This window comes from Pipra filicauda, unplaced genomic scaffold (genome assembly GCF_003945595.2).
Source record: "Pipra filicauda isolate LSUMZ 115617 unplaced genomic scaffold, ASM394559v2 scaffold7_size6619720_pilon, whole genome shotgun sequence".
NCBI lineage: Eukaryota > Metazoa > Chordata > Aves > Passeriformes > Pipridae > Pipra > Pipra filicauda.
Genome location: NW_024104976.1, coordinates 1,826,696 through 1,848,759, shown reverse-complemented (window position 1 = coordinate 1,848,759; position 22,064 = coordinate 1,826,696). Strand labels below are relative to the sequence as shown.

General features: G+C 40.9%; 2 protein-coding genes and 2 long non-coding RNA genes across 7 annotated transcripts in view; 2 read left to right on the top strand and 2 right to left on the bottom strand.

The window, feature by feature from the left end:
• Window positions 1-5,836: 5,836 nt before the first annotated feature.
• LOC120325003 lies at window positions 5,837-9,290 on the bottom strand. Of its 2 annotated transcripts, none has more exons than XR_005566760.1 (2): window positions 8,883-9,290; window positions 5,837-6,368 (listed from the first exon to the last, which is right to left on the bottom strand). It is a non-coding gene; the product is annotated as an uncharacterized LOC120325003 (long non-coding RNA). The 2 variants fall into 2 exon arrangements; XR_005566759.1 differs by lacking the exon at window positions 5,837-6,368 and adding an exon at window positions 7,579-8,771 and having other exon boundaries at window positions 8,883-9,289.
• Window positions 7,104-12,358, top strand: CTXN2 (cortexin 2). Its single transcript, XM_027732077.2, has 2 exons — window positions 7,104-7,310; window positions 11,911-12,358. Exon 2 carries the CDS (start codon window positions 11,965-11,967, stop codon window positions 12,211-12,213), a length of 249 nt encoding a protein of 82 aa, XP_027587878.1. The 5' UTR covers window positions 7,104-7,310; window positions 11,911-11,964; the 3' UTR covers window positions 12,214-12,358.
• Window positions 11,017-22,064, bottom strand: part of LOC113993686 — a 55,623-nt gene continuing 44,575 nt past the window's right edge. Inside the window, exons 15-22 of one of the 2 annotated variants that reach the window (XR_005566757.1) lie at window positions 19,959-20,900; window positions 19,283-19,317; window positions 17,503-19,168; window positions 13,313-15,345; window positions 13,050-13,101; window positions 12,817-12,949; window positions 11,565-11,670; window positions 11,017-11,155 (exon numbers count right to left, since the gene is read on the bottom strand). This is a non-coding gene — a long non-coding RNA (uncharacterized LOC113993686). Of the gene's footprint in view, window positions 11,156-11,564; window positions 11,671-12,816; window positions 12,950-13,049; window positions 13,102-13,312; window positions 15,346-17,502; window positions 20,901-22,064 lie in introns of both variants that reach the window. The other variant, XR_005566756.1, reaches the window with a different exon arrangement.
• SLC12A1 (solute carrier family 12 member 1) overlaps window positions 14,944-22,064 on the top strand; it is a 46,835-nt gene continuing 39,714 nt past the window's right edge. For both annotated transcript variants that reach the window (XM_027732066.2, XM_027732064.2), the window contains exons 1-2: window positions 14,944-15,088; window positions 16,779-17,378. In XM_027732066.2, coding sequence (XP_027587867.1) covers window positions 16,968-17,378 — 411 coding nt within the window. In that variant the 5' untranslated portion in view covers window positions 14,944-15,088; window positions 16,779-16,967. The remainder of the gene's footprint in view (window positions 15,089-16,778; window positions 17,379-22,064) is intronic.

Below are 22,064 nucleotides of genomic sequence, written 5' to 3'. Positions count from 1 at the left end.
ATATTCAAGGTGAGGCCATACCAGTGCAGAGCAGAGTGGGACAGTCACCTCACTCATTCAGTTTTAGTTAGAGCATTGGAAGCTTCTCGATGGCAATTTGTTCTATTCTTATAAAAAACAATTTATATATTTATATATTATATTTATATAATTATATCTATTCTATAAAAACCAATTAAATATGAATAGCTGTAATTCTACTATAAAATTTTAAAATCACATAGGTCTGGGCCACACACACAGTACTAAACATCTTGCATTCTTTAGCATTTGTCCTCTAAGACATTCATTTACTTATGAGGTAGAATCTGCAATATATTCTTCTGAAATTCCTTTGGCTTCTTCAATTCCAGTTGTCTCTTGGGGAAAACAATAGGTTTTAAGCAATATTTCTAGAAGAAGTAAAAACATTAATCATTTGGACAATGTTTAATCATTTCACTAACCTTGAGTACAAAACCATTTCCAAAGGGTATTTCCAAATAGTGTATAAACATCTATTATATAAGGAAAGCCATTCAATCCTCTGCAATGAATTTAGATCAGTGGCTTCTGGTTGCTGACCCACTGACCTGGACTAATGTGGGTTTTGGAAATAAACTCCTTATGAGCTGCTGGCACTTTCTTTTGCCTGTCCTCATGACTGTCACAGCAGGTAACATCTGAGATTTCTGAGAAAGCTCAAAGATACTAAGAAATACCTCAATAAGCTACATCCCAGATGAAGGTAGAAAGGCATGTCCAGGGGTCTGATAAGACATGTAATTCTGTTCACACATTAACCATAATTAAATAAGTATCTTGGTATTTGCGATAACAATCATCACTGAAACAGTTAATGTTTACTTGCTATTGCTGTCATTACATTTTACAGCTCTCACTACTACGGGATGAAGGGCAGTAATTCCCATGTTCAGGTTACTAAACCCTGGTACCAGACCTCTGTTCAACTGTGCTTTGTACAAAGCATCTCAAGTGTTGGAATCCTATACTCCCCAACCCAGTATTATAGCACGAAGCAGCTGACATAATTCCTATGCCAACAGGCCCATGGATGTTAGTAACAGGAAGAATTATTGAGGTTCTTATACACAGTTTGCCTACTTGTTCCAACTAACTTACTGGCTATTTCAGCTGCTACCTCCTCAAGTTTGTGTACCTTTTGGGCCAATGGGTATGCCTGAGATGGAGTTAGTTTTCCCCACGGCAGCCCATGCTGTGCTCTGTATTGGTAGCTGGAAAGGTGTAACAAATCAGTGTTTGCTGGGATACATCATGGCTATATCTCCAACATTCCCGCCTCACCAGCAGGCTGAGGGTGGGCAAGATTTTGGGAGGGGACATAGCCAGGACAGCTGACCCAAACTAACCAAAGAGATATTCCATACTGTATGACATCTGCTCAGGAAGAAAAGTCAAGAAAAAGGAGGGGGAATAGGAGCCATTCATTATGGCATTTGTCCTCTGGAGCAACTGCTGTGTGTACTGAAGCTCCGCTTCCCAGGAAGTGGCTGGACATTGCCTGCTGACAGAAAGCACAGAATAAATCTTCTGTTTTCCTTTGCTTCCACATGCAGCCTTTGCTTTATTCAATTGCCTTTATCTTGATCCATGAGTTTTTTTCCATCTTATTTTCTGTAACCCCATCCTGCTGAGGGGGAGAGTGGTAGAGCGGATTGGTGGGCACAGCCAAGGTCAACCCACCACAGCCCAGCACACCCACAGTAAACTCAGGTGTCACACAATGTGTTTTGCAATAAATATTCAGAACTGTACAATCCATACACATCCAGAGATGAAGAGGTGTTTTGTATCAGAGCTGCACTGGGGCACAGTTTAGCTTGAAGCCTGGAGGAGTGATACCAGCTTTGCCCTGTCCCCCTTGCACCCCAACTCTGATTTACAGCATCCTGTTTAGGTCAGTGGCCTGTGTTAGAATTTTTATGGGAGTCTTGCCTCTTTTTCTACAAGTCTCACACATAATCACTCCATATTTCTGTCTTCAAAGAATAATAACAAAATTGGGAGAACAATACCACAAAGAGCTGTTAGAGACCTGACAAGGGGTAAACTGGGATTAAAAAGTGGGATTTCTTTGGTCTACAAAAGTGTGTTGAAAAATGTTTAAGCTTTTTCCTAGGAAGACTTCTGAATATGAAATGATTGAAATAAAAATAAAATAAAAAAACTACTTAGCATAGTAAGTGAAAAAAAAGGAAAACCATTGTCTTTCCATGCCTGTATTTGTGCTGAGAAAGTCTCCTTTGTTACACACTACTGATCTCTCCTGGGAATATTTTAAAATTATCATTTGATATATGGGTTTTCAACATCACTTCCACCTTTATTCATGTCCTTGCAGGAGACAGACGAGGTTTCTGAGGAATGTTCCTGTTACAAGGGTATCCCTCATTTAGTACAACACTGCTACAAGTGTTCTTGGTCTGCTGTCCTAACAAATTCCTCTCATCATCCCCTCATGTAAACAGTGTCTCTCAGTTGTAGGGAGGGTGTATGGCATAATGGCTGTTTATTCTTGGCAAGCAGAGAGTTGACAGCACTGATTCACACATGGAGTTGAGGATAATGGAATATTATTAATGTTCTTGCATATATATGTAAATATAAGCAACTGTAAAGGAACTACTCTTGGAAGTCTCTTGTACAAGTAGCAGTTACAGAGCTAAAATAATTACATGTGTTCTAAGTATCACCATTCTTTTCAAAACAATAACTCCAGTCTGTTAGTAAATTCAAGTCTCAAGTCCTCAATGACAAAGAACACATTGCTTTCAACTTGCTAATGAACAAATATATATCATCCTTTTAGAAAGGACCATTTTAATTGGTCTGTGGTTTATCTCAATGTTGGTTTTAATTTTATTTCCAGTTAAGTCATGATCAAAAGCAGTTCATCAACACTTTCATCAGGTGGAACTTTTAAAACTATTCTATGTTCCTGAAAGTCAGTTTGTATGGAACTTCAGAAAATGGGACTTCTGAGCTTCATAGGTCTTAAATCCATATGACTTTTTTTTTTTGTAAATTACTGTTTTCAAGCAGACATTGTTCTCACCTATATGATGCCTGTATGGTAAATATGTCATACATAATTTTTCTTGGTTTTGTGGCTCCTAAATGTGCTTAGCATTTTCCAGACCCTATCTCCTCTCCAAGAAGCCCTGAGTACAGCTGGAGAAGGGTTGCTTTAACAACAGATTCACTTTGTGAATCATTTGACTTTTGTAGCTTATTTAAAGATTCCTTTTTGCACAGACACAAGTAGTTCCAGACCAGTCTGCATTGCCTAAGGATGCAACCACCCTACACTGCTTTATTTAGTGCTAAAAAAAAAATTAAATTAACCCTACTCTGCAACTGGCACCCTTTTTTGCATACTTACAATGCACCTGGAGTAAAACAATCTTTCCCAAATGCTCTCTTTGCAATTAAACATTATCTTCCTAGTCTGAGAAACAATGTGGGATCAGTCACAGAGGAGACCTGCTCTACTTGATCTGCAGGGGTCTAACTTCTTTGTCCCTCATGGAAGGCTTACATCCTCCTAAGTCTCATAAAAATTTTTTTGGTGTTATGCAACCCTTGCCCACAGCTTAAGAGTCTAAATCTTAATCACCTGGTTTTTACCCCTAAAAGGCTGCATAACACCAGATTTTTGGTAGCACTTTTACTGGTCCTATATTAAAACAACTCACATTACTCTCTCTTCCCTCAGACATTATTCTAGCTGCTGAAGTTACAAAAGAAAAAAACTAAGCAACCTGCTTGTGCTTTGGTCCTTCCTTCCACCCTGTCAGGCTGAGTGCCCCTTACATACCCACCAGCTCCGCTTTTCACAGCGAGGCAGTAAACACCTACCTCCTGCAGATCTAAGAAGAACCCATCCTTCCCTTTGCCCTCTCCCTAGTTGGCCAGGGGCTTGCCCCAGTCCCGGGGTGAAGAAGCTGGAGACAGACCTGGGGCCATTTGCCCTCCTCATGGCCGAACTCTCTTGTCCCACCCACACAAGGTGGCACTGTTGATTTTCACCTTTGCCCACACTAACACTGGTTGGACTTCAAAGTGGTGATTTTCAACCTTCTTCAGTTTCTGAATCCCTACACTTTTTCTGTTTGAAGAGTGGGCCTACTCAGACATTTAACATGGGGAGACTGCTTTGTAGGACTTGTTTTTCTGCCTCATTCTTGGCAGTCATCAAAGGAGTACCCTACAGACTCACAGGGCTGTAGATTCATTTATGTCTCTGGTGAAGTCAGTACCTAGTAAAAGCATGGCCTTTAGCCAAGCACAAAGAGAGATTCAGATCTTTAAATATTACAGAAAAAAACCCATGGTAGAACAAATGTTAAATACCCTGAATTAAATTACTTAAGATAATTCCCACTTGTTACTGTGATCAATACGTAAATTAATATATAATCCTCACATACTTCCGCTGTGCCCCTCTATTACTGCTTTTATATCCCCCTACTTACTATTGCTTTTTGATTATACATATTCTCAAAAACTTGCTTAAATTTGCTTAGGAGGGGAGTTTCAACTTGATCTGTTTTTTCTGTGCACTATATTACTCACTGACTCTGCCCACTTCAGCCCATTTAAAATTTCTAGCAACTGAAGGGAGAGTTTGCTTGGGAAGGAACACTCAAAGAGCTCTTTAAAGCTATATTGAAAAGCAAGTTACAGTGGAGTTAGTTATCCCTCAAAGGAGTTATATTTTCTTAACACCTACACCACTCAAGTGATCCTTAAACATCAAAAGTATCAACCGGCTAACAGCTCTAAGAGTTCCTTATTGCTTCTCCCTCATTGGCACCCATTTGCCCAACCCTAAATTAGGCCAGTTGAATTTGCAAGATCAAAGTAACAAATTACCAGATGATTATAAAATCTCTATGTCTGATCAAGGGCTCTCCTTTGAGGAAATACAACTCCCTAAACAAGGATCAAATTAACAGCAAATATGATTGAAGTCAGATGGAAGTGATAGTTATTGTTCTGGTGAATACAAAAAAGATGGAGCCTGATAAAGAAATGGAAAATTAAGAGTAGTGAACACTCCCTTTGTCTATGTACCCAGTATGGGTCACATACAATGAACAGAAAAACAGTGCTACTTTGCTGACAACTGGTAGCTAAAGAGGGAGATTCATTCCCTGGTGCTGGCTGCCAGTTTCTTTTCCAGTTTTATTTCCATGAAAAGTGGATCTCCAATACATAAAATCAAAAGAAAAGTCTTTAAAATAGAACATGAGTATCAGATTCCTAGAACTAATTACACGATTTCAGCAGCCTCTGCCATGTCATAGTACAAGAGGGGTAATTATTTCAGTGTTAAAAAAATCTCAACATTTAATCCTACAAGAATAACAAAACAAAAGGATAATATTACACCTATAAGGAGTAAGATCCCACAAGTAAACTTTTCCCAGGAAAAATGGTAGTGAAAGGCCCAGCGTCAATGCCCGAATTCCAAGAGAAGAGACAAGACACATCCGCTCAAAATTATTTGTTTCTACTGTCAGTGTTGTCCCTCATTCCCAGAGAGAGCAGACATATTCGTCCTGGCTACTCTCAAGACCTACTTCCAGTAAAGTTCTCCAAGTATAGCAATGCTCAACAATTATTGGAAAAGCCTGGATTTATGTTACTCTCCCTTAACAGTTGTGCCAGGTTGAAGGGGGTACCATGAAATTCTCAGACCTTGTGTTTGATACTCCCAAAATCCCAAACCATAGCTGTTTCCATCTAGTGAGACCTTCATGGGGCCCTCAAGTAGATCAGGGACAGGGCTAAAAAAGAAAACTAGAGCTCCTTAGGAACAGTAGAGGCTCTTTATATACATAATCTGAAAGCACATTCTTATACTATTTAAAACTATCTATTTATAAAGTCTTCATGGATCTTCAAATACGAAAGGCACTTCAAAAATTAGCTTGACTTACAATTTCAGCAATAGAGATTATTTACCACATGACGGGTGCTGCAACATTAGAAGATCAAACTAATAACCATTAGCAAGTACATAGTTACCCATCAGTTTAACCATTAGTTCTACTAGCAGAAGAAATCTGTATTTTGACTCTATCCAATGCTTAGAAGTCCACTGCTGATACGACAGAGGAATCAGGCAGTAAAATGGCAGGCAAAGCAAACCCCTTTTTTCCCAGATTGTATCAGGAAGAAGGTTTAACCTATCCTAGAGTTATTGCATGTAGTGAGAAACATGAGGAGTTTTAAAATTATTTTCTGCACAACAATTCTGCTAGCAGGTCTGCAGTAGTCTCAAAAGTCTCATGATGTATATCAGAGTGATACAGTCCTGTTCCACTGACCGACGTGCATCCCTGCAGGATGGTGTACAAAAATGGAATCACTATCCTTTAAAACAGATTTGCCATTTATTAATGCAATAAATACAGATCCAGCTTTGGGAAAATGAATCTTCTTTCCTAATCCACCTTAAACACCTTCTGTTGTGGCAAATGGAAGCCTCTCTAATAGACAACCACCATCAATTAAACGCAGCTAATGAAAGGATATAAAGCGAGGCTTAAGCTTTAATCGTTATTACTATTGGAGCTATTGGGAGGACCCGAGTCCACCCTGCGGGCGCAGCCCTAAGAGGCTTTCAGGTCCCCACGCCCCGCTCAGATCAGTGTGTCAGCCTCTGCCCGCAGTTCCAGGGCAGCAGAGCGGCCCCGCCGCACCCAGCGCGGCTCCACAGGTCCCGCTCCGCGCCGGCGGCGGGGCTGCGCTGCTCGCCCGGTACCGGCGCTCCCGGCCCGGGAGGTACCGCAGCCCGGTCCCCATCGCTGCGGGGACACTCAGTCCCGGCCTGGGCGGCGGGAGCGGAGCGGAGCGGAGGAGGGAGCGCTGCTCCCGCCCGCTCCGCAGCGGCCCCGGCCCGGCCCTTACCGATGCACCGCACGTAGGGTTTTGCAGGAAGTTTCCACGCTCCTCGGTCTAAGCCGTGCAAAGGGGGGCCGGAGAGGAGCGCGGCTGAATTGCGATGGAAGGGGGCGGGCGGGGAGGTGGAGGAGGAGGCGGTAGCAGCAGCAGCCGTGTTTAATTTTTTAATTAGGGCACTTTGAGCATCCCTCGGCGGGGTCGCATCGCCGGGCGGCGAGGGGAGCAAGGGCGAGCTGCCCCCCCCGCCGCCCGGGACTACCCCGTGCCCGGAGCCGTCGGGACTCCGACCTGGGCTTTCGACAGCCGGCGAGGCGGCCCCGGAGCCGCGGGAGCTCCGCGCTTCGCCACCATGGGCAGCGCGGGCCCGGAGGACACGGGTGGGTACCGCGGCGGGGCCGGCGGGCGGGCGGCGGGCTCTGACCTTGCGGCGCCGCCCGGCCCGGCCCGCACGGCCCAGCGGGGCGGGGGGGACCGAGGGACCCGGGGCGGCGGGGGGAGCAGGGGCAGAGCCTAAATCTGCCCTCCCGGGATAGCGGGGCCGGGAAAGCGAAGGCTGTGCGCGCAATCCTACAGCAACAATTGCTTTGCAGGTGCTCGGTCTCTCGCAGCGTCCGTCCCCAGGGAAGCAGGCAACACTTTTCCAAGTTAAGGATGATGCTAATGAGCGTTTTATTTTCCTGCATCACTGTATTATCGAAATCTAGACTACATACATGAATTCACAGCACAAGAGCTCCTGTCCAATGGAGACTCCAGGCTGATGTATTTGCTAAGGATAAAATCTCATTTCTGCAATTCATTGCTTGTTGGAAGGATGGAGGTGTCACTGCCCGGCTGCTGCTTCTTTGCAGGGGAATGCTGTTTAAGTGGAAAAGTGTTGCTTGCACCCAGTTACCATGCTGCAAAAACACTGCCTGCTTGTGTGGGGCTTTGCTCTCCTTGCAGAACAGTGAGCCATGCCTTCATTTGCTGGGCATCCATGCCCTGGCCTTCCTACCTTCACTTCCCTATATGTTTTCTTAGAACCCTGAAGAGACAGTCTTCTCCTCTGCAATTTAGAGAATACAGGCATGCAGTGTGCACATGAGCATGACAGGTTGGCTGTGTGGTCACAGCACGGCTTTTGCAGCATTTCTGGCCATGTGTTATTAACTCAGGTAGCTCAGGCCCGTTGGAGAATTCCATATTCATTCAAATTTCCATTTCATTAGGACTTCTCCATTCCTATCACCTCCTGTGCCCATTTTTTCTGATAGCATTTCTGGAATACAGTTTAGTTTCCCTAAAGAGATAGTTAAGTGCAAATGAGGTGCTTCCAAAACTTTAAATGTCCCTAACCACACCACCACGTTTTCAAGTTAGGTTTGTTCTTACTCAAACACAAGCTTGGGACTGAAGCTATTAGAAGTACTTTGAGAATGACCACATCCATGAAACAGCAGCTGGGCTGCAGACATCCAAGAGGTGAACAGATGGCCACTGATTTGGTCCATTTTGTTGCACACTACCGTTTATGAAGTGGGTTTTCAGGCAACTGAGGTTTAATCATGCCAAGAGGATGAATGCTCCCAGCTTGAGACCATGTAAAGATACTCCTTTCCAGTACCAAACCATAAGAAAACAAATCCTATAAGGGGTTCTGTGAGAGAAGGACTGAAATCCAAAATACAAGGAAGATTATTCTGGCTACTTTCTTAATCTTCTCAGATTCTCTGTAAACATACGAGTAAAGGCTAGGTCTGAAAAAAGTGGCACCCTGTCACCGCAAACCACCAAAGAACTGGAGCTGGGGTCTTCAATCAACACCAGACATTGGCAGAGTTGGGCTGGTGATGCTCCTAGGATAAGAATTTCAACATCTTTCTTCCAGCTGCCTCACAATACTTAGCACCCATGGTGTTCCCCTTCACCATCCCCCCACAGGTGCAGCCAGCACCCCCAGCTTATACCTCTCTTCTTCTTGGTTAAGTGGTCTATATGCTAAGCTGTTTTCTTCATTCCTATTTTCTTTAGGACTCTTATGGTTCATTCTGACCTCAGATGGGCTTCCAATGGCCTTTTATTTCTCAGCAGGATGTTAAGGAGCCTTTTTTTTGCCAGTGTTTTCATACAGGCAACTCCAAGGAGTAGAGTCTTCACCTGTGAAAAAAAAAGTCGAGCTCAGTCTGGGGCCAGCCCCCACAAAATGGCTCTGCAGATTCTAACTGATACAATGCCTGTCCCCATCACGCTTTTGTAGAGGCTATCTTTGAAGATTTTTGGATCCAGGCCATGTTAGTTAGCATTCAGTCTTCTGACTCAGGACTTGACACATACTCTGCAGCAAATGACAGGGTATCTGACTGACTGGGAGAGGACATCAAACCTGTGTGCAGCACTACAATGTGGAAACAATAAAACAGGCACGCAAGGTCAGACGTGCTGCCACAGTTTTGGGGATACATAATTAGAGCAAAATTTCCTGTGAACATGGAGGCTTCAATTACAATTTCTGAAATTCAGGACAAGGAAGAGAAGAACACAAAGCTGCACATTAGAGTTTCCCAGAACCAATCCCCCCCCCCACCCCCAGCAAAATGCATGGTGTTTTCTCAGGCAGCTGTTTCAGCCAAACTTTTGTTGGATAAGACTAAGATATATTTTTTCATGTTTCAGCATCAGTCCAGCTTTGCACAGAGATCTGTTGCATAGTGTCTCCTGACAAGCACATAATGTACAAACAAATCCCATTCATTCCAGTGTGTAACCTGCAAAATTAGTAAGACTGGAAGTCATATTCTTGGAAAATGACTCTCTATGGTGAAGAAATGTCATGTCAAACACAAACATGTTTGTCTGGACTCAGCTCAGATGCAGGGTTCTCCACAGCCAGCCTATCGCTAAGATTTTTCTCTATGTCTTTCAAGGTAGCAACTGGGGGGTTTGGGTCTGGCTTTTCCAGGTAGTGGCTAGGTATCATTTTCCAGTATAAGCCTTAAATTTAATTTTTATAACCCAGTGTCCTATGATTTCTGGAAAGTAATTTTTTTCCTTGATTGGCTCTTGTTCAAATCAACTGATTTGTGACATAAATTTGTGATATTGAACTTTCTGTGATTTTTTTTCCCTGCAGAAGGTCAAACTTAATAGAAAAATTGGAAGTATGCCCAATGAAAATCCATATAGCAGGTGGGCTTTACCTATGATAGATTTTCAGAAAATAAATATTGCTTGTTGTTGACATTATTTCTAATTCCAATAGGCTATATCTGGATCTTTTCTCCATCTTAACAGGAATTAAAACATTGTGACCCAAAGAGCAGAATATAATTCAAAACAAGGAAGGATCTCATACACAGCTCTATAGATTAAACAGAACACTGGTTGTTATGCTCTGGCACACATGTAAAGACAGTAATAGGAAAACATATTATTTAACATCTACTACATTGAGGTTTATTGCAAAAAGAAAAAGACTTGTGTCTTGCCCTTCTAACCTTTGTTTTAAAATTTTTATTCTTTATAGGATAATTAGTCAAAACCCCCACAAATTCTGAAGTGAGAAAGGAGACACCAAAGAAGATAAAAGTTCTGTCCATTTCTGTCTGCTCAGGAATGCCAAATCTTATTTTTGCTTTTTTTTATTGTAGGGTATGGCTACTTTTAGCCATGACTGCAGTACACAGCTACCAGAGCTCCCTTTAACCTGGCTTAGCAGTGCAGGTACCTGAAGCAGTGTAGCCATGGCAGCACAGAGCTCTGAGTGGCCTAATTACTCTGCCAGGAAATAAATGGATACTGGTAATTCCCTGGGGAAAAAGATGGTTGAACCGTTAACAAAAAGTTTTTCCCTGAGGCATGTTCGTTAAATAGGTGTTAGCAAGAGGCAGGAAACCTCAAGCTCTAACCTCAGAAAAAGTGCCTTTGTCCTTTGGTGCTTTTGATGTCCCAGTCCTTCCAAACCTCCTGCTGTCTACAGGTACAAAAGAAAGATGTGATTCTAATATCTGATGGAAAACCTAAGATAAAGCAAAACGATCCCCACCCCCAATTAAAATCTATACATAAGAGCTCCTTAAACAGGCAAAAATAAAAGGTTTCACCTGCCTGGAAACAAGCAGAGCTCTCCTGGTGGCAGTGGCAGGGTGGAGTTGCCTGAGCCTCCTGCCCTCCATAGGACACACATCAGGGTCAGCCCCCTGAGCAACATCAGGAGGGATTTCGGACCTGCTGTTTCCTATGCCTGTAAAAATGGCAGGATATGTATGTATTTAAGGCAAAGACCAAGAAGAAGAAAAAAATGGGAGCAAGATTTAGGGGAAGGGAATTTAATTCTGTTATCTATTCTCCCACCAATCTTTCCTCATACCCAAGAGCAGACACGTATAGAGAAAGGTGAAGGGGTAATTTTATCAATATGCTCACTTTCTTACAAGCTCAAATACACAGCATTTTTTTTCTGAAACTGGGGACCAAGACTTCACTAAAATTGCACACACAGTGGTTTATTTTACAAGTTGGATCTATTTATTTAGACTCGTGATCTAAATCAGATGGCAAAATCCATATTATTTGGCTGAAATTGCCTTTGAGGTCAATGCAAGTTTAACTAGTTTAAGGATAGAGATTTAAAGCCATTTCAGAAAACATACCTGGCTTCTCCAGGTGGAGACCTCGGTGAGTACTGCCAAATCAGAATCTGTAGACTTGTGCCCAGCCTGACAAAATACTATTTGCAACAGCCATGTGCTGAAATTCCTGTTTTGAGGAGACAGAAAGCCAGAAAATTGTGAGTTTGCTGTCTCATAACAGAGGCCAGTAAGTGGATGGTGTGTAGAGGCTAAAAGTTGCATTTTTTTCATATTAATTTAAATGTGAAAAAACAACAGGACACTGCTAAAATCCGAGCTGGTTTTCACTTCCAAATGTTCATATACTCAGCTTAGATACATGCATTCCATTTAGACCTAACCACACTGATTGGACTTTTCTATGCAGGCAAAGAAGCAATAGAGGTGAAAACCCCACAGAGTCACCAGGATGTGATGCCCAATGATGAGCAGTAATTACTGCAGCAACACTTCAGCCAGCATGAGTGTCAACGAAATGTCTGCCTTCCCTCTGACTCTAGAGCAAAAAACTGGCTTTGCCTTTGTGGGGATTTTGTGTGTTTTCTTGGGACTTCTAATTATCCGATGCTTCAAAATCTTGCTAGACCCCTACAGTAGTATGCCTTCTTCCACATGGGAAGATGAAGTTGAGGGGTTGGATAAAGGAACATTTGAATATGCTCTTGCATGAAAACTCACAGAATATCCTGCCTTAAATTTGATGTTGATTTCGTTTTGGAAACCAACTGTTGTTACATTTGTTATACATCCCCGCATTTTGGAGATATGTTGGTGGCATCCATTTTGTTAAATAAATATTTGTTGCAAACTCAAAAGGCGCTTCACGTTGCTTTTACTTGCCAAACAGTGGAATGGTAGGTAAGAAATGGTTAACAGAAAACAAATACTACAATAATTCAACAGAAAGTGATGATGGCCAATATTTTAAGAGTCAGATGATATCTGCTTCTTCAGAGAAGGATCTCATTTCTACTGTGTCTCATGATACACTGGAGAAGAAGATGAATAACACAAAAGACAGGCTCACGAATGGTGCGTGTTTAAATGGTAACACCCTCCTCTCCTCATCTGACACAATTTTCTGAAACTCGTAGTCTGTGCTTGTACACTGAGAATACAAAAGTGGAGGACAACAAATGTTGAGGAGGTGCCTGCAAGAGGTGTGTGTCTGTGTTGCTGAGGTGAGAGGAGCAAGGGCTAGTCCACATACTACCAATATTAAGAAACTAATGGGAAAGCTAAAGATCACATCCGTTGCTAACTCATCTCTCACCTTCCAAGAAGAGCAGGTGCTCTACTACTGACTGGTTATGAGGAAAGTACATTGCTTCTCTGTGAAAACTTGATGTGGTCCTTTGCAAACACTGTGTAACTCACATGAGTATTTTTTTGATAGATCTCCCAATCTACAGCAACAGAAACTGAAGCAGAATTAGTGGAAGGGAAACAAACATCATTAAGGAAGTTTTTGATACTACAAACATTCAGCCATACAAAATATATTACCTGCTCAGAACTCCAAATCAACATCACCACAGTCCCAGTCCCCCAGCATCTCCTACATTGTTAAAAATTTTAAGTGGAAGAGAAAAATAGAATGTTAAATAACCAATCTAACTCTAGCTGAATTGGTCAATTGCCAGTTTTTTACTACTTGGTTACAAATGTCGATTCAGTTTAAACTGGAACTTAAACTGTCTGGTTAACAGCTCCCAGCAATAATTACACCAGCTTGGCAAGGCCAAAGCAGAGACAATCATGCTGCTTACCCATTTGTACCTAGTCCCCAAGAGGGACAAGGGTCCAGAGCTGACTGCAGAGCTCTGTACTCTCCAGCCCCTCTCCACAGCTGGTTCTGCTGCTCCTGCAACTTTGTACAGTGTTCTGGATCTTTGTACAGATCTGGACTGTCACTGAAGAATTGGTCATGGGAGAGCCTATCAAAGCAGAAGTGAAACAGTGAAAGCAGAGACTCAAATCTGGATATTCAAGGTCACCCTCATATACACAGCTGTTTAGCAAGTGTGACAATACTTGACAGAAATTCAATTCAGTTTTTAAGAAGGCTGGCATTAGAATTTTAGGCACTGTCACTTTTGCTAAACAGCTCTGTTTGCAACGAGGAGCTAAGACAAGGAGATCAGTTACAGCAGCTGTTTTCTTTTTTCATGTATTCTGAAAAAATACATGTTATTTCTTTTGCCCTATATACTAGGCAGAGGCAGAGAGTGGAACAGCAGACCTCAAGCGCCATTTGGAACATGAAATACTTGATTGTACGGGGAAGGACATGAATCTCCTGTCTGAAGAATATAACAGAGGAAAAGCCAACATCAATCTACACCGGTCCAGTTGAATTATAAAACATAAACAGTTTTGTGAATATATATGTACTGCTTCAGATTGTACATAAGAAAAAATGTCAGACCTTCAGAGATTCAGTATATTGCATTTATCCTAGTTAATTTAACCATAAAATCCAAGGTAGATATCAGTACAATGATTCATGTGATCTGTTATTGCTGGATAGGATCATCCACTGCAGAGACCTGACACTGCCATTCTTTTTATGTACATCTAATCAGCACAGCTGAGCTCTGTGCTGTCAGGTTAGAGTGCTGAAGGTACTTAAGTTATCTGGGTTAAATATAGCTCAGTTAGCTTTAAACTACACAACAAACACAGCAAACGTACCCAAAGGACCCCAATATTGTCTTATGACTTTTGTTCTTGACCCAATCTATTGCTGGAAGCAATTATCAAGTTCCCTTATGATTACAAAGCTTCATCATTTCCTGCCTGCCCTTCTCTGCATCCCAAATAGACAAGGAAGTCAGCCTTCCTGGAAAGAATACAGAGAACATAATTTTTCAAAGGTTTTCCTTAAATATACAGAATAAAACTTAAAAAGAGGTCAGAAGTAAATGGTTCAAAACTGCATGTGGGACAAGGGACCCCCCAATGACTTAACTGAATGTCTTCTGCATAAAATGCACCAAGCAGATCCTGTCCTGAACTCATTATCTACATGACTATATATGCAGAACTGAAAAACAGAGAGAACATGATCTGTGCATAGAATCTGGCATAGCTGGGAGGGAAATGGAGATAACAAAAGTATTTTCAGGCCCCCTTAGAAATTTTGCAATGCCATAAAGTCAGTAATTGTAATGGATAGGTACATTTGCTGGTTAATATGTAACAAGCTAGAATGTCTCTCTAAATCACCATCTAGAAATGTTTTGAAAGAGAGGGATTGGATGGTCTATTCAGTGTATTAAGCAGGAGAAAAATCTGGCCAATAAGGCAGAGTCTGTAATGCCTCAAAGAGAGGGATAGACTATATGCATGAATAAAAGAGGCAGATTGTCCTTCCCTAAAAACACAGGATTGAATGGTAAGTTAAATTACCCTAATAAGGTAAACTTGATTATTTATGCGTAATGCTAGAATGCTAAACACAAAATTATTGACAAATAACAGTTGAGAGACCTCTGGAAATACATTGTGAAAACCAAAGTATTATTTTCAAGAACAGCAGAAAGGTAAGAGACTTTACTTTTCCTAGCAAAACAGTAATATTATGGAAATAAGACAGTGAAACGACAGAATCATTTTACTTGGTAGCACAAGTCATCAAAGCAAATTGTCATCAAAGAATTGGGATTTCATTCAGTCAAGGAGATGAAAACAAACGTAGTTTCACTGACCTTAATGACAGAAGATTTGGTTTTGCTCCTTCGTGCCTGCAGATGAAACACTTCCTTGCAACTTTAAAAGGCTGAAGGAAGCAGAATACTATCTACGATCAGAAATGTGTAATAATAATAACACTATTGATAATCCAGAGACAGCAGAAGTAAAAAAAACTAAATAAATGTAACATTGCTGTGAGGCTTACAAAACATTAGGCAGGAAAACCAACATAAATATGAGGGGGTTAAAAAGTGGTATCATAGCAGAGAGGTGACAGCAGAATATTATCTATAGCTTATGGAAGAAGTGAGAAAATACGCTTTAGGTGTATCTCATACTGAAGATGGAGGACTTTTTATTATCAGCTCTTCAAATTATAATTTTGATATGTGATTTTAGAGAAAATTTACATTGCTGTGCTATAAATATTGATGGCAGTATTTACCTTTCTGTGCCAAGGGGCCAAATGCATCTCACAAAATCATTGAGAAATTTAAATTGAAAAAAATCTCAGGAGGTCATCTAGTCCAACCTCTTGTGAAAGCATGAAACTTAAAAAAAAAATGCCTGTAATGGGCTTATTTACCCAGATTTTCAGTTCATATATTGCTTTAAAAGATATATTTTGTTTCTAAAACTTTCTGCTTTTACAATCACTTGCAGAGTTTCCATGTCTAAGCAATGCTCTGGTTTAGTCCCTTTGAACAGGCCCGGACTCCTGCTGAATTATACAGGTCTCTACAACCACACTTTCTAATCTCCTTAGAAATATGTTTCAAGACTTACGGATTGCCATCATTTCAGTAGCTCATTTAAGGGCCATCTGGGCCATACTGTAAATTGCTGAAAAGGTACTTAACCCACTAAAGGCCTTAAACATACATACCCCTTCTTCTCTTGCTGTTTTTGTTTGCTCACTGGTTTTCTTTGATGAGGGTCTGTGTGGGGAAGTGGAGGTGGGAAGGAGATTATACAGCTATATGTCCACTTTTCTGTGGGCTGCGACTCCAAGGGAGCCAGAACAAGATAGAGGAACGGGACAACAGGAATCTCATGACATTCAACAAGGGCAAATGGAAATCCTGTACTTCAGACAGATTTAATGACTGCACCGTGCAGGGAGCAACTCTCCTGGAAGGGACCTGCTGAGCAGCAGGTTACAGAGCAGGCAGTCCCCTGCTTTCCACGTTTTAAATGCATGGTCATGTTCCAATTGCATGATCCATGTACATGGATGCTCACTGTGTCACCCTGCTCCTTTCTGGGTTTCCATAAAACAGATTGAAACTAGAGGAGTTTTTGGCCCATTTAGTGCACAGGCCTGTACCAAACTACTGCTGGTTTGGTTAAGGGGTCAAGTGTGTCAGTCACTGATGGAAACAGCTCCACAAACTCAGTCTTTGACTCAACTATTTTTTTAGTCAGCAAGTCATAGGATGACAGTCTTATGGATACTTGGTGAGGCCAGGGAGAGCTTACGGTGGAAAATGTATCTAACCATGCAAAATAACAGAAATGTTTTATTTATATCTTTTATAGCAGAAAAACAGCAGACAACATTAGGAAGCCTGCTTAGACATTCAAGAGAAAATTCTCAGAACTTCATTACTCAAGGAGTAAAGATTTCATATGAAACAGCAGTAAACCCTTTGCTGTAGCTGCTACTAACTGGCTGCAGCCACAGAAGAGTAAAGGGCTCAGTGACCTGAGTCTGCAGCATCCCTGAAGATGTCCATGAACAATGCACCAAATGTATTCTCGGATCCAAATGCAAATCGGTTTCAAGTTAACATAATTAATGAAGGCCATGACGACAACGAAACAGCCCAAGAGGATGTGGGCTCTGACCCACCACATTATGAAGAAACATCTTTTACTGATGAAACACAGAACAGACTGAGAATCAGTTACAGACCAGGAAAAAGAGAATTATATGACAATTTCCTTCAAAATGCAGAGAAAACAGAAGCTAGTTTACATCCCTATGATACTCACACTAAAATGTATTATCTACAAACTTTTGGCCATAACACAATGGACCCAGTTCCCAAAATTGATTATTATAGAAACACTGGCAGCGTCAGTGGGAATAAGCTCAACAGACCAAGCTTATTAGAAATTCATGAACAACTGGCAAAGGTAAGTGAAAAGGAAAGATACAATTTTTCTCTATTCTATTTCCAGACTGTTAATTCTGCTTATTAATATGAGAAAGTCCTTAGATTCATGGACCTTGCCCAAGAGAAAAAGTACAAGTAATTACCATATTTCCTCTGGTAGCTGCAGTCTGCTTGCTGCTCTGTATCCTGATCAAAGCAAAGATTTTTATTAAAAGGTGGTCATAAGCTACTTGATTAACAGAAAAACATTGCTTAATCTTGTCTAAAGTATGGATCTACTTAATCTCTTCTGTTCCATGTAAGAGTTAGGATGGCAGATGATAAATGTCAATTCATAATTTAACCAGGCTACACAATTCACACTTATTCTAAACTTGAATTTAACATCAATGCATAACTAATTTTGACAGATTCCTCCGCTGTACTCATTAACAAATATAAGTGTTATAAAAAAGATTATGTGCAACAAATGCAATCTCAATCAGAAATCCAAAGCACTCCCTGTTTATTGCTGTAACAAACCATTCAAACTGCAAAAAAGAATCCAGAACAAGGGTGTTGAGGCTGAGAGTGTTTGCTCAGAAGAGGGATAGCAGACAAGAGTTTTCAGGTGCTGATTCAGTGAATGAATTTAGGCCTTCACACTCATTATTCCAATGAATTTGGAACGAATCTGAAGAGCTTCTTGAATGACTACATAGAAAGCATTTATGGAGGAATGATTTGGCTAAATTCCTCCTAATCTGTCAATGGAAGAGCTGTTTAGACTTTGCTCATGTAATAGATGGGGCTATATCCATGTAAAATACACTTACAGAGAGAACTATAAAACAGAATACAACTGTCTAAACTGCCTTTGAATGATTTTGTAGAGCTGTTTCTCCTCTCTCCTTCAGAGAGACCTATTTTTGGTGGACCCACTGTAGGCATTTACTATTGATACATATGTATTTTGCGGGGAAAAAAACCCTTCCCCTTAGCAGACTCTTCCTGTTTGCTCCACTTTTTCCACATATACACCACAGTAAGTGAATAATGAAATACCAAAACATGCCCTTTATCATGATAATCCTCACTTTTGTCACCCCCCATGGCTACTTGCAGAAGAATATACATTTGTCAGGTCTGATCCTCTGGGGTTTGCACATTGAAAACTTCCACTGGAAAGAATTTGAGAAGTTGGTAATATTAAGTCTCAAATACCAGATTTTCACTAATTTCTGTGTTAGTGTCTCAGATAGGTGAATTTTGCTGTCTAGTCACCTATCTAGATATTTTAATGGTTGATTACCCTACGTGGAAAAAAACCAAATAGCATGGAAAGCTGTAATAAGAACTTCTGTGGCAAGAACAAATAGATTAAGCACTTTGAAACAGTTAAACTACTAAAAGACCTACTACAAAACAGTGGAATAACACGTTACTCTACTGACTTCATAAGCCATATCTTCCCCCTTAAGCCACAATACCAAGTTCTCTGTAAAAAGCAGAGACACAGGATACAGCTACTTTCAGAATCAAAAACCTTTTTTGAGGTTCTTAATTGTGCACTTATCAGGGCAGGGCTGGAGAGAGATCATTGCTATAGTCAAGCTGAGACTAAAAGTGCCAATATGCAGCAAAAATCCCCATTCTTTTTTCTGTGTTGGCCAATTGTGAAATGAGAAATTTTGAGAGAAAACAAGCTCTCATCCCCATTCCACTCAGTTTTACATACTTCTGAGGTCTGAATAATTTGGACAAGCATCTGATTTTTGGATGCTGGTGCAGATCTTGTTCAGACTTCCACTCTCTGCAGATTCACCTGTCCTAAGGAGGGTAATATAAAATAATGAAATCAAGAAAAAAAATAGCCATTAGCAAATTAGGACCCAATTCTTTAGGATCTTATTAGGGCAGCTTCCTAGCCTTGGCCTAACTTACCTAAATTAAGGTCTCCACAGACGTGTGTAAAATGGCTTACATGGAAAGGAGAAGCATTTCCAAAGACGAATGCAAAGTGGATATAAAAGGGAAAAAAATATGAATTTGGTATCTGTATTCGTTTCCAGATGTACAAACTGCTGCTCAAGAGACTAAACACATTCTGTGCCCAGAAGAAAACTTCCTCTTATAGAAATAATTTACTTCAGTAGTGGCCAGAGGGGAGTAAAATAGTGTCTTAGCTTTGAACATAATACTGAATGATAAGGTACTGAACATAAGCATATTAAGGAATTTTCAGTTTTGATCATAAACAGAAAATTCCATGTTTTTTACTGCTGCATCTCTCACAGGTTTGTATATTTTAAAAAAAATGAGATAACTTTGTTTAGGTTTTTTTAAGGCTTGCACTTAGAGAAGGTTAAAAAGAAGGCAGATGATATCACAAAATAAAATGAAGGGAGAATTGCTTCACAGGTTGGGACTGTTAAGGAAGAGAAAAGAGCATCATCTAGCTTGGCCATTTCCATACTTTTTCCAGTATTCAGCTTACAGAAGGATAATCTTATGCCTTTCAAAACAGGAAGGTGAATGTCAGAGGTAATGGGATTTTTGTTACACTGGCAACCTGCTGTGCCCTTATGTGAGTTGTGGCCCTGGTGTGGGAGCCACTGACCACAGCCCTGGAACAAACGAGGCACCATTAGCAGGGCTGGAGTCTGTGCCTGGCTGTCCTGGGTCTCCCTTGGTGACCTTGGGCAAATCACTTCGGTCTGCAGAGCTTATTCTGAAGAATAAACAAACACAAGGTCACTAAATAGCAGATTAGCAGGGAAGGGAATTAGGATGGTATGAAAAGGAGAATACATATCCTATCAGGAGGATAAAATATGTATGAGCAGCTGGACAGGGGCCCTGCCTGCAGCCCCTGCCTGCAGCAGGAGCTCTGGCCACCAGCAAGGAGGGGATGAAATGCCCCATTGAGCAGGTACAAGGGTTACACAATAGCCCGGGGTGCAGTTCTGAAGAGGATGCTCTATTTTACTTTAACACTAAAATCTGGGCTTACCACACTACACCCCAAGGCAATCCCACCCCCTTCACCCCCAGTTTGAAACTCAGATTGTTGAAGACAACTATACTGTCACAAGCCCATTGCCAGATTCTGATAAGAAGTGGCATATGTTTGACTTCAGATTGCTAAACATCACATAACTATTCCCATTGTGCTTTGATGTTGGGCTTCACATCAGAAGATAAATATTAATATTTAATACTTTTTTTAATATGCAATTTTTCAAATGTCAGAATGTAAGGCAGGCTGAAAGGAACTTCAAATATCTAGTTTCCACACTGCTGGAGTCAAATGTGTGTCATCTTTTAGCAAGACATGTCAGGTTTTTGCACATATTAAGCCACAAATCGCCAATTAAATCTCTGAAAAATAGTCTAAGTGCTACTTCACAGCTGATGGCTGCTGATAATTACTTGGGCTTAATATTTACCCTACATAAGAAATAATCTAACCTTTCTTCCTCTTGGCTATTCTCCACACTTGTTACGGAGACTTGATGAGCTCATCATCTTTAGCCCCAGGAGAGATGAAGACTAAACCATTCTGAAACAAGAAAGGAAAATGTTTGGGTTAGTTCTTTTTTTTTTTTTTTTAAGCAGTTAACTTTTTATTTTAGTAGCTTTTCAAAATGTTCTGTCACTTTTATTCCACATCCTTAATGCATGAGTAGCACAGGTACAGCTGCTTGGTAAATAACCAATCATTCACTAAAGCACACCAATTTAAAATGCATTTATGGAAGGTTTCAGGCCATAATTTATGATAATGGCATAGAGAGCACAAATTAATTCAAAGTACAGAGGAAACAACTTGTTTCAAGTACAAAGACCAAACCCTTTTAATTTTTTTGTCTTTGAAATTCTAACCACTGTAGCAAAAACCCCTCATATTATTCTGCTGATCTTCCTTAACTCACTTTAATCATTTACCATATTTTGAGCAAACATAGCCATTATTATTTCAGGGTAAGAATTGTCAAAAATATCTAAGTAACTCAGGAGCTCAAAGTCACAGGCTTTCAACAGATCTTGTGTTCCCATTTCACTTAGGGCCAACAGGGCTGTAGGCACCAAGTTTAGTCCATGTCGAAATGTATTATCCAGTCACTTATTTCTCATTTGTGAGCACAGTCCTGGATTTACTGTGTCAAAGGCATTCTACAGCCTTGCATCATCGTGACTAGAGCCCCCATCCATGAGGGGCAGGTCCAGATATTAGTGTAAAAGGCATATTCAGTTGGCCTTTATGTCTGTTTTGGGTATATGTGTTGGGTATTTTTAAGTTCACAGACAAAATACAGAAACAGCCTTAAAGTCAATCAAGATGAAAAATCTCATATGTTTCACAGAATTACAGATGTTTTTCCTCCTTGACCTGCTTGGTTAATCTGGAAATATCTTCATTAACCTCCAAGCCTTAAAAGCACCTTGATTCTTCTCCAGAAGTGCTACCCACTCCTGACTCTGCCAGACTATGGCAAGGGGCTTGGTCCTTCCTGAAGGCCTTTGCAGAGGACCCAGAAAATATCTGGCAATAGCTAACCTAATGCCAGCTGCTCCCAGAACCAGTGAGAGCTCTGAATAAGATAAAAAAAGAAATTAAAAGCAGCAATGACAAAGAGCATAAACCTCAGCACCATGACTAATTCCTATTCAAGCCACAAGAAACATATCATGGTGCTAAATTGCCTCAAAGATTCTGGGGCAG

Bases quoted from the DNA above. Each gene is read 5' to 3' on its own strand.
- CTXN2 (XM_027732077.2), top strand. From the start codon at position 11,965: ATGATGAGCAGTAATTACTGCAGCAACACTTCAGCCAGCATGAGTGTC.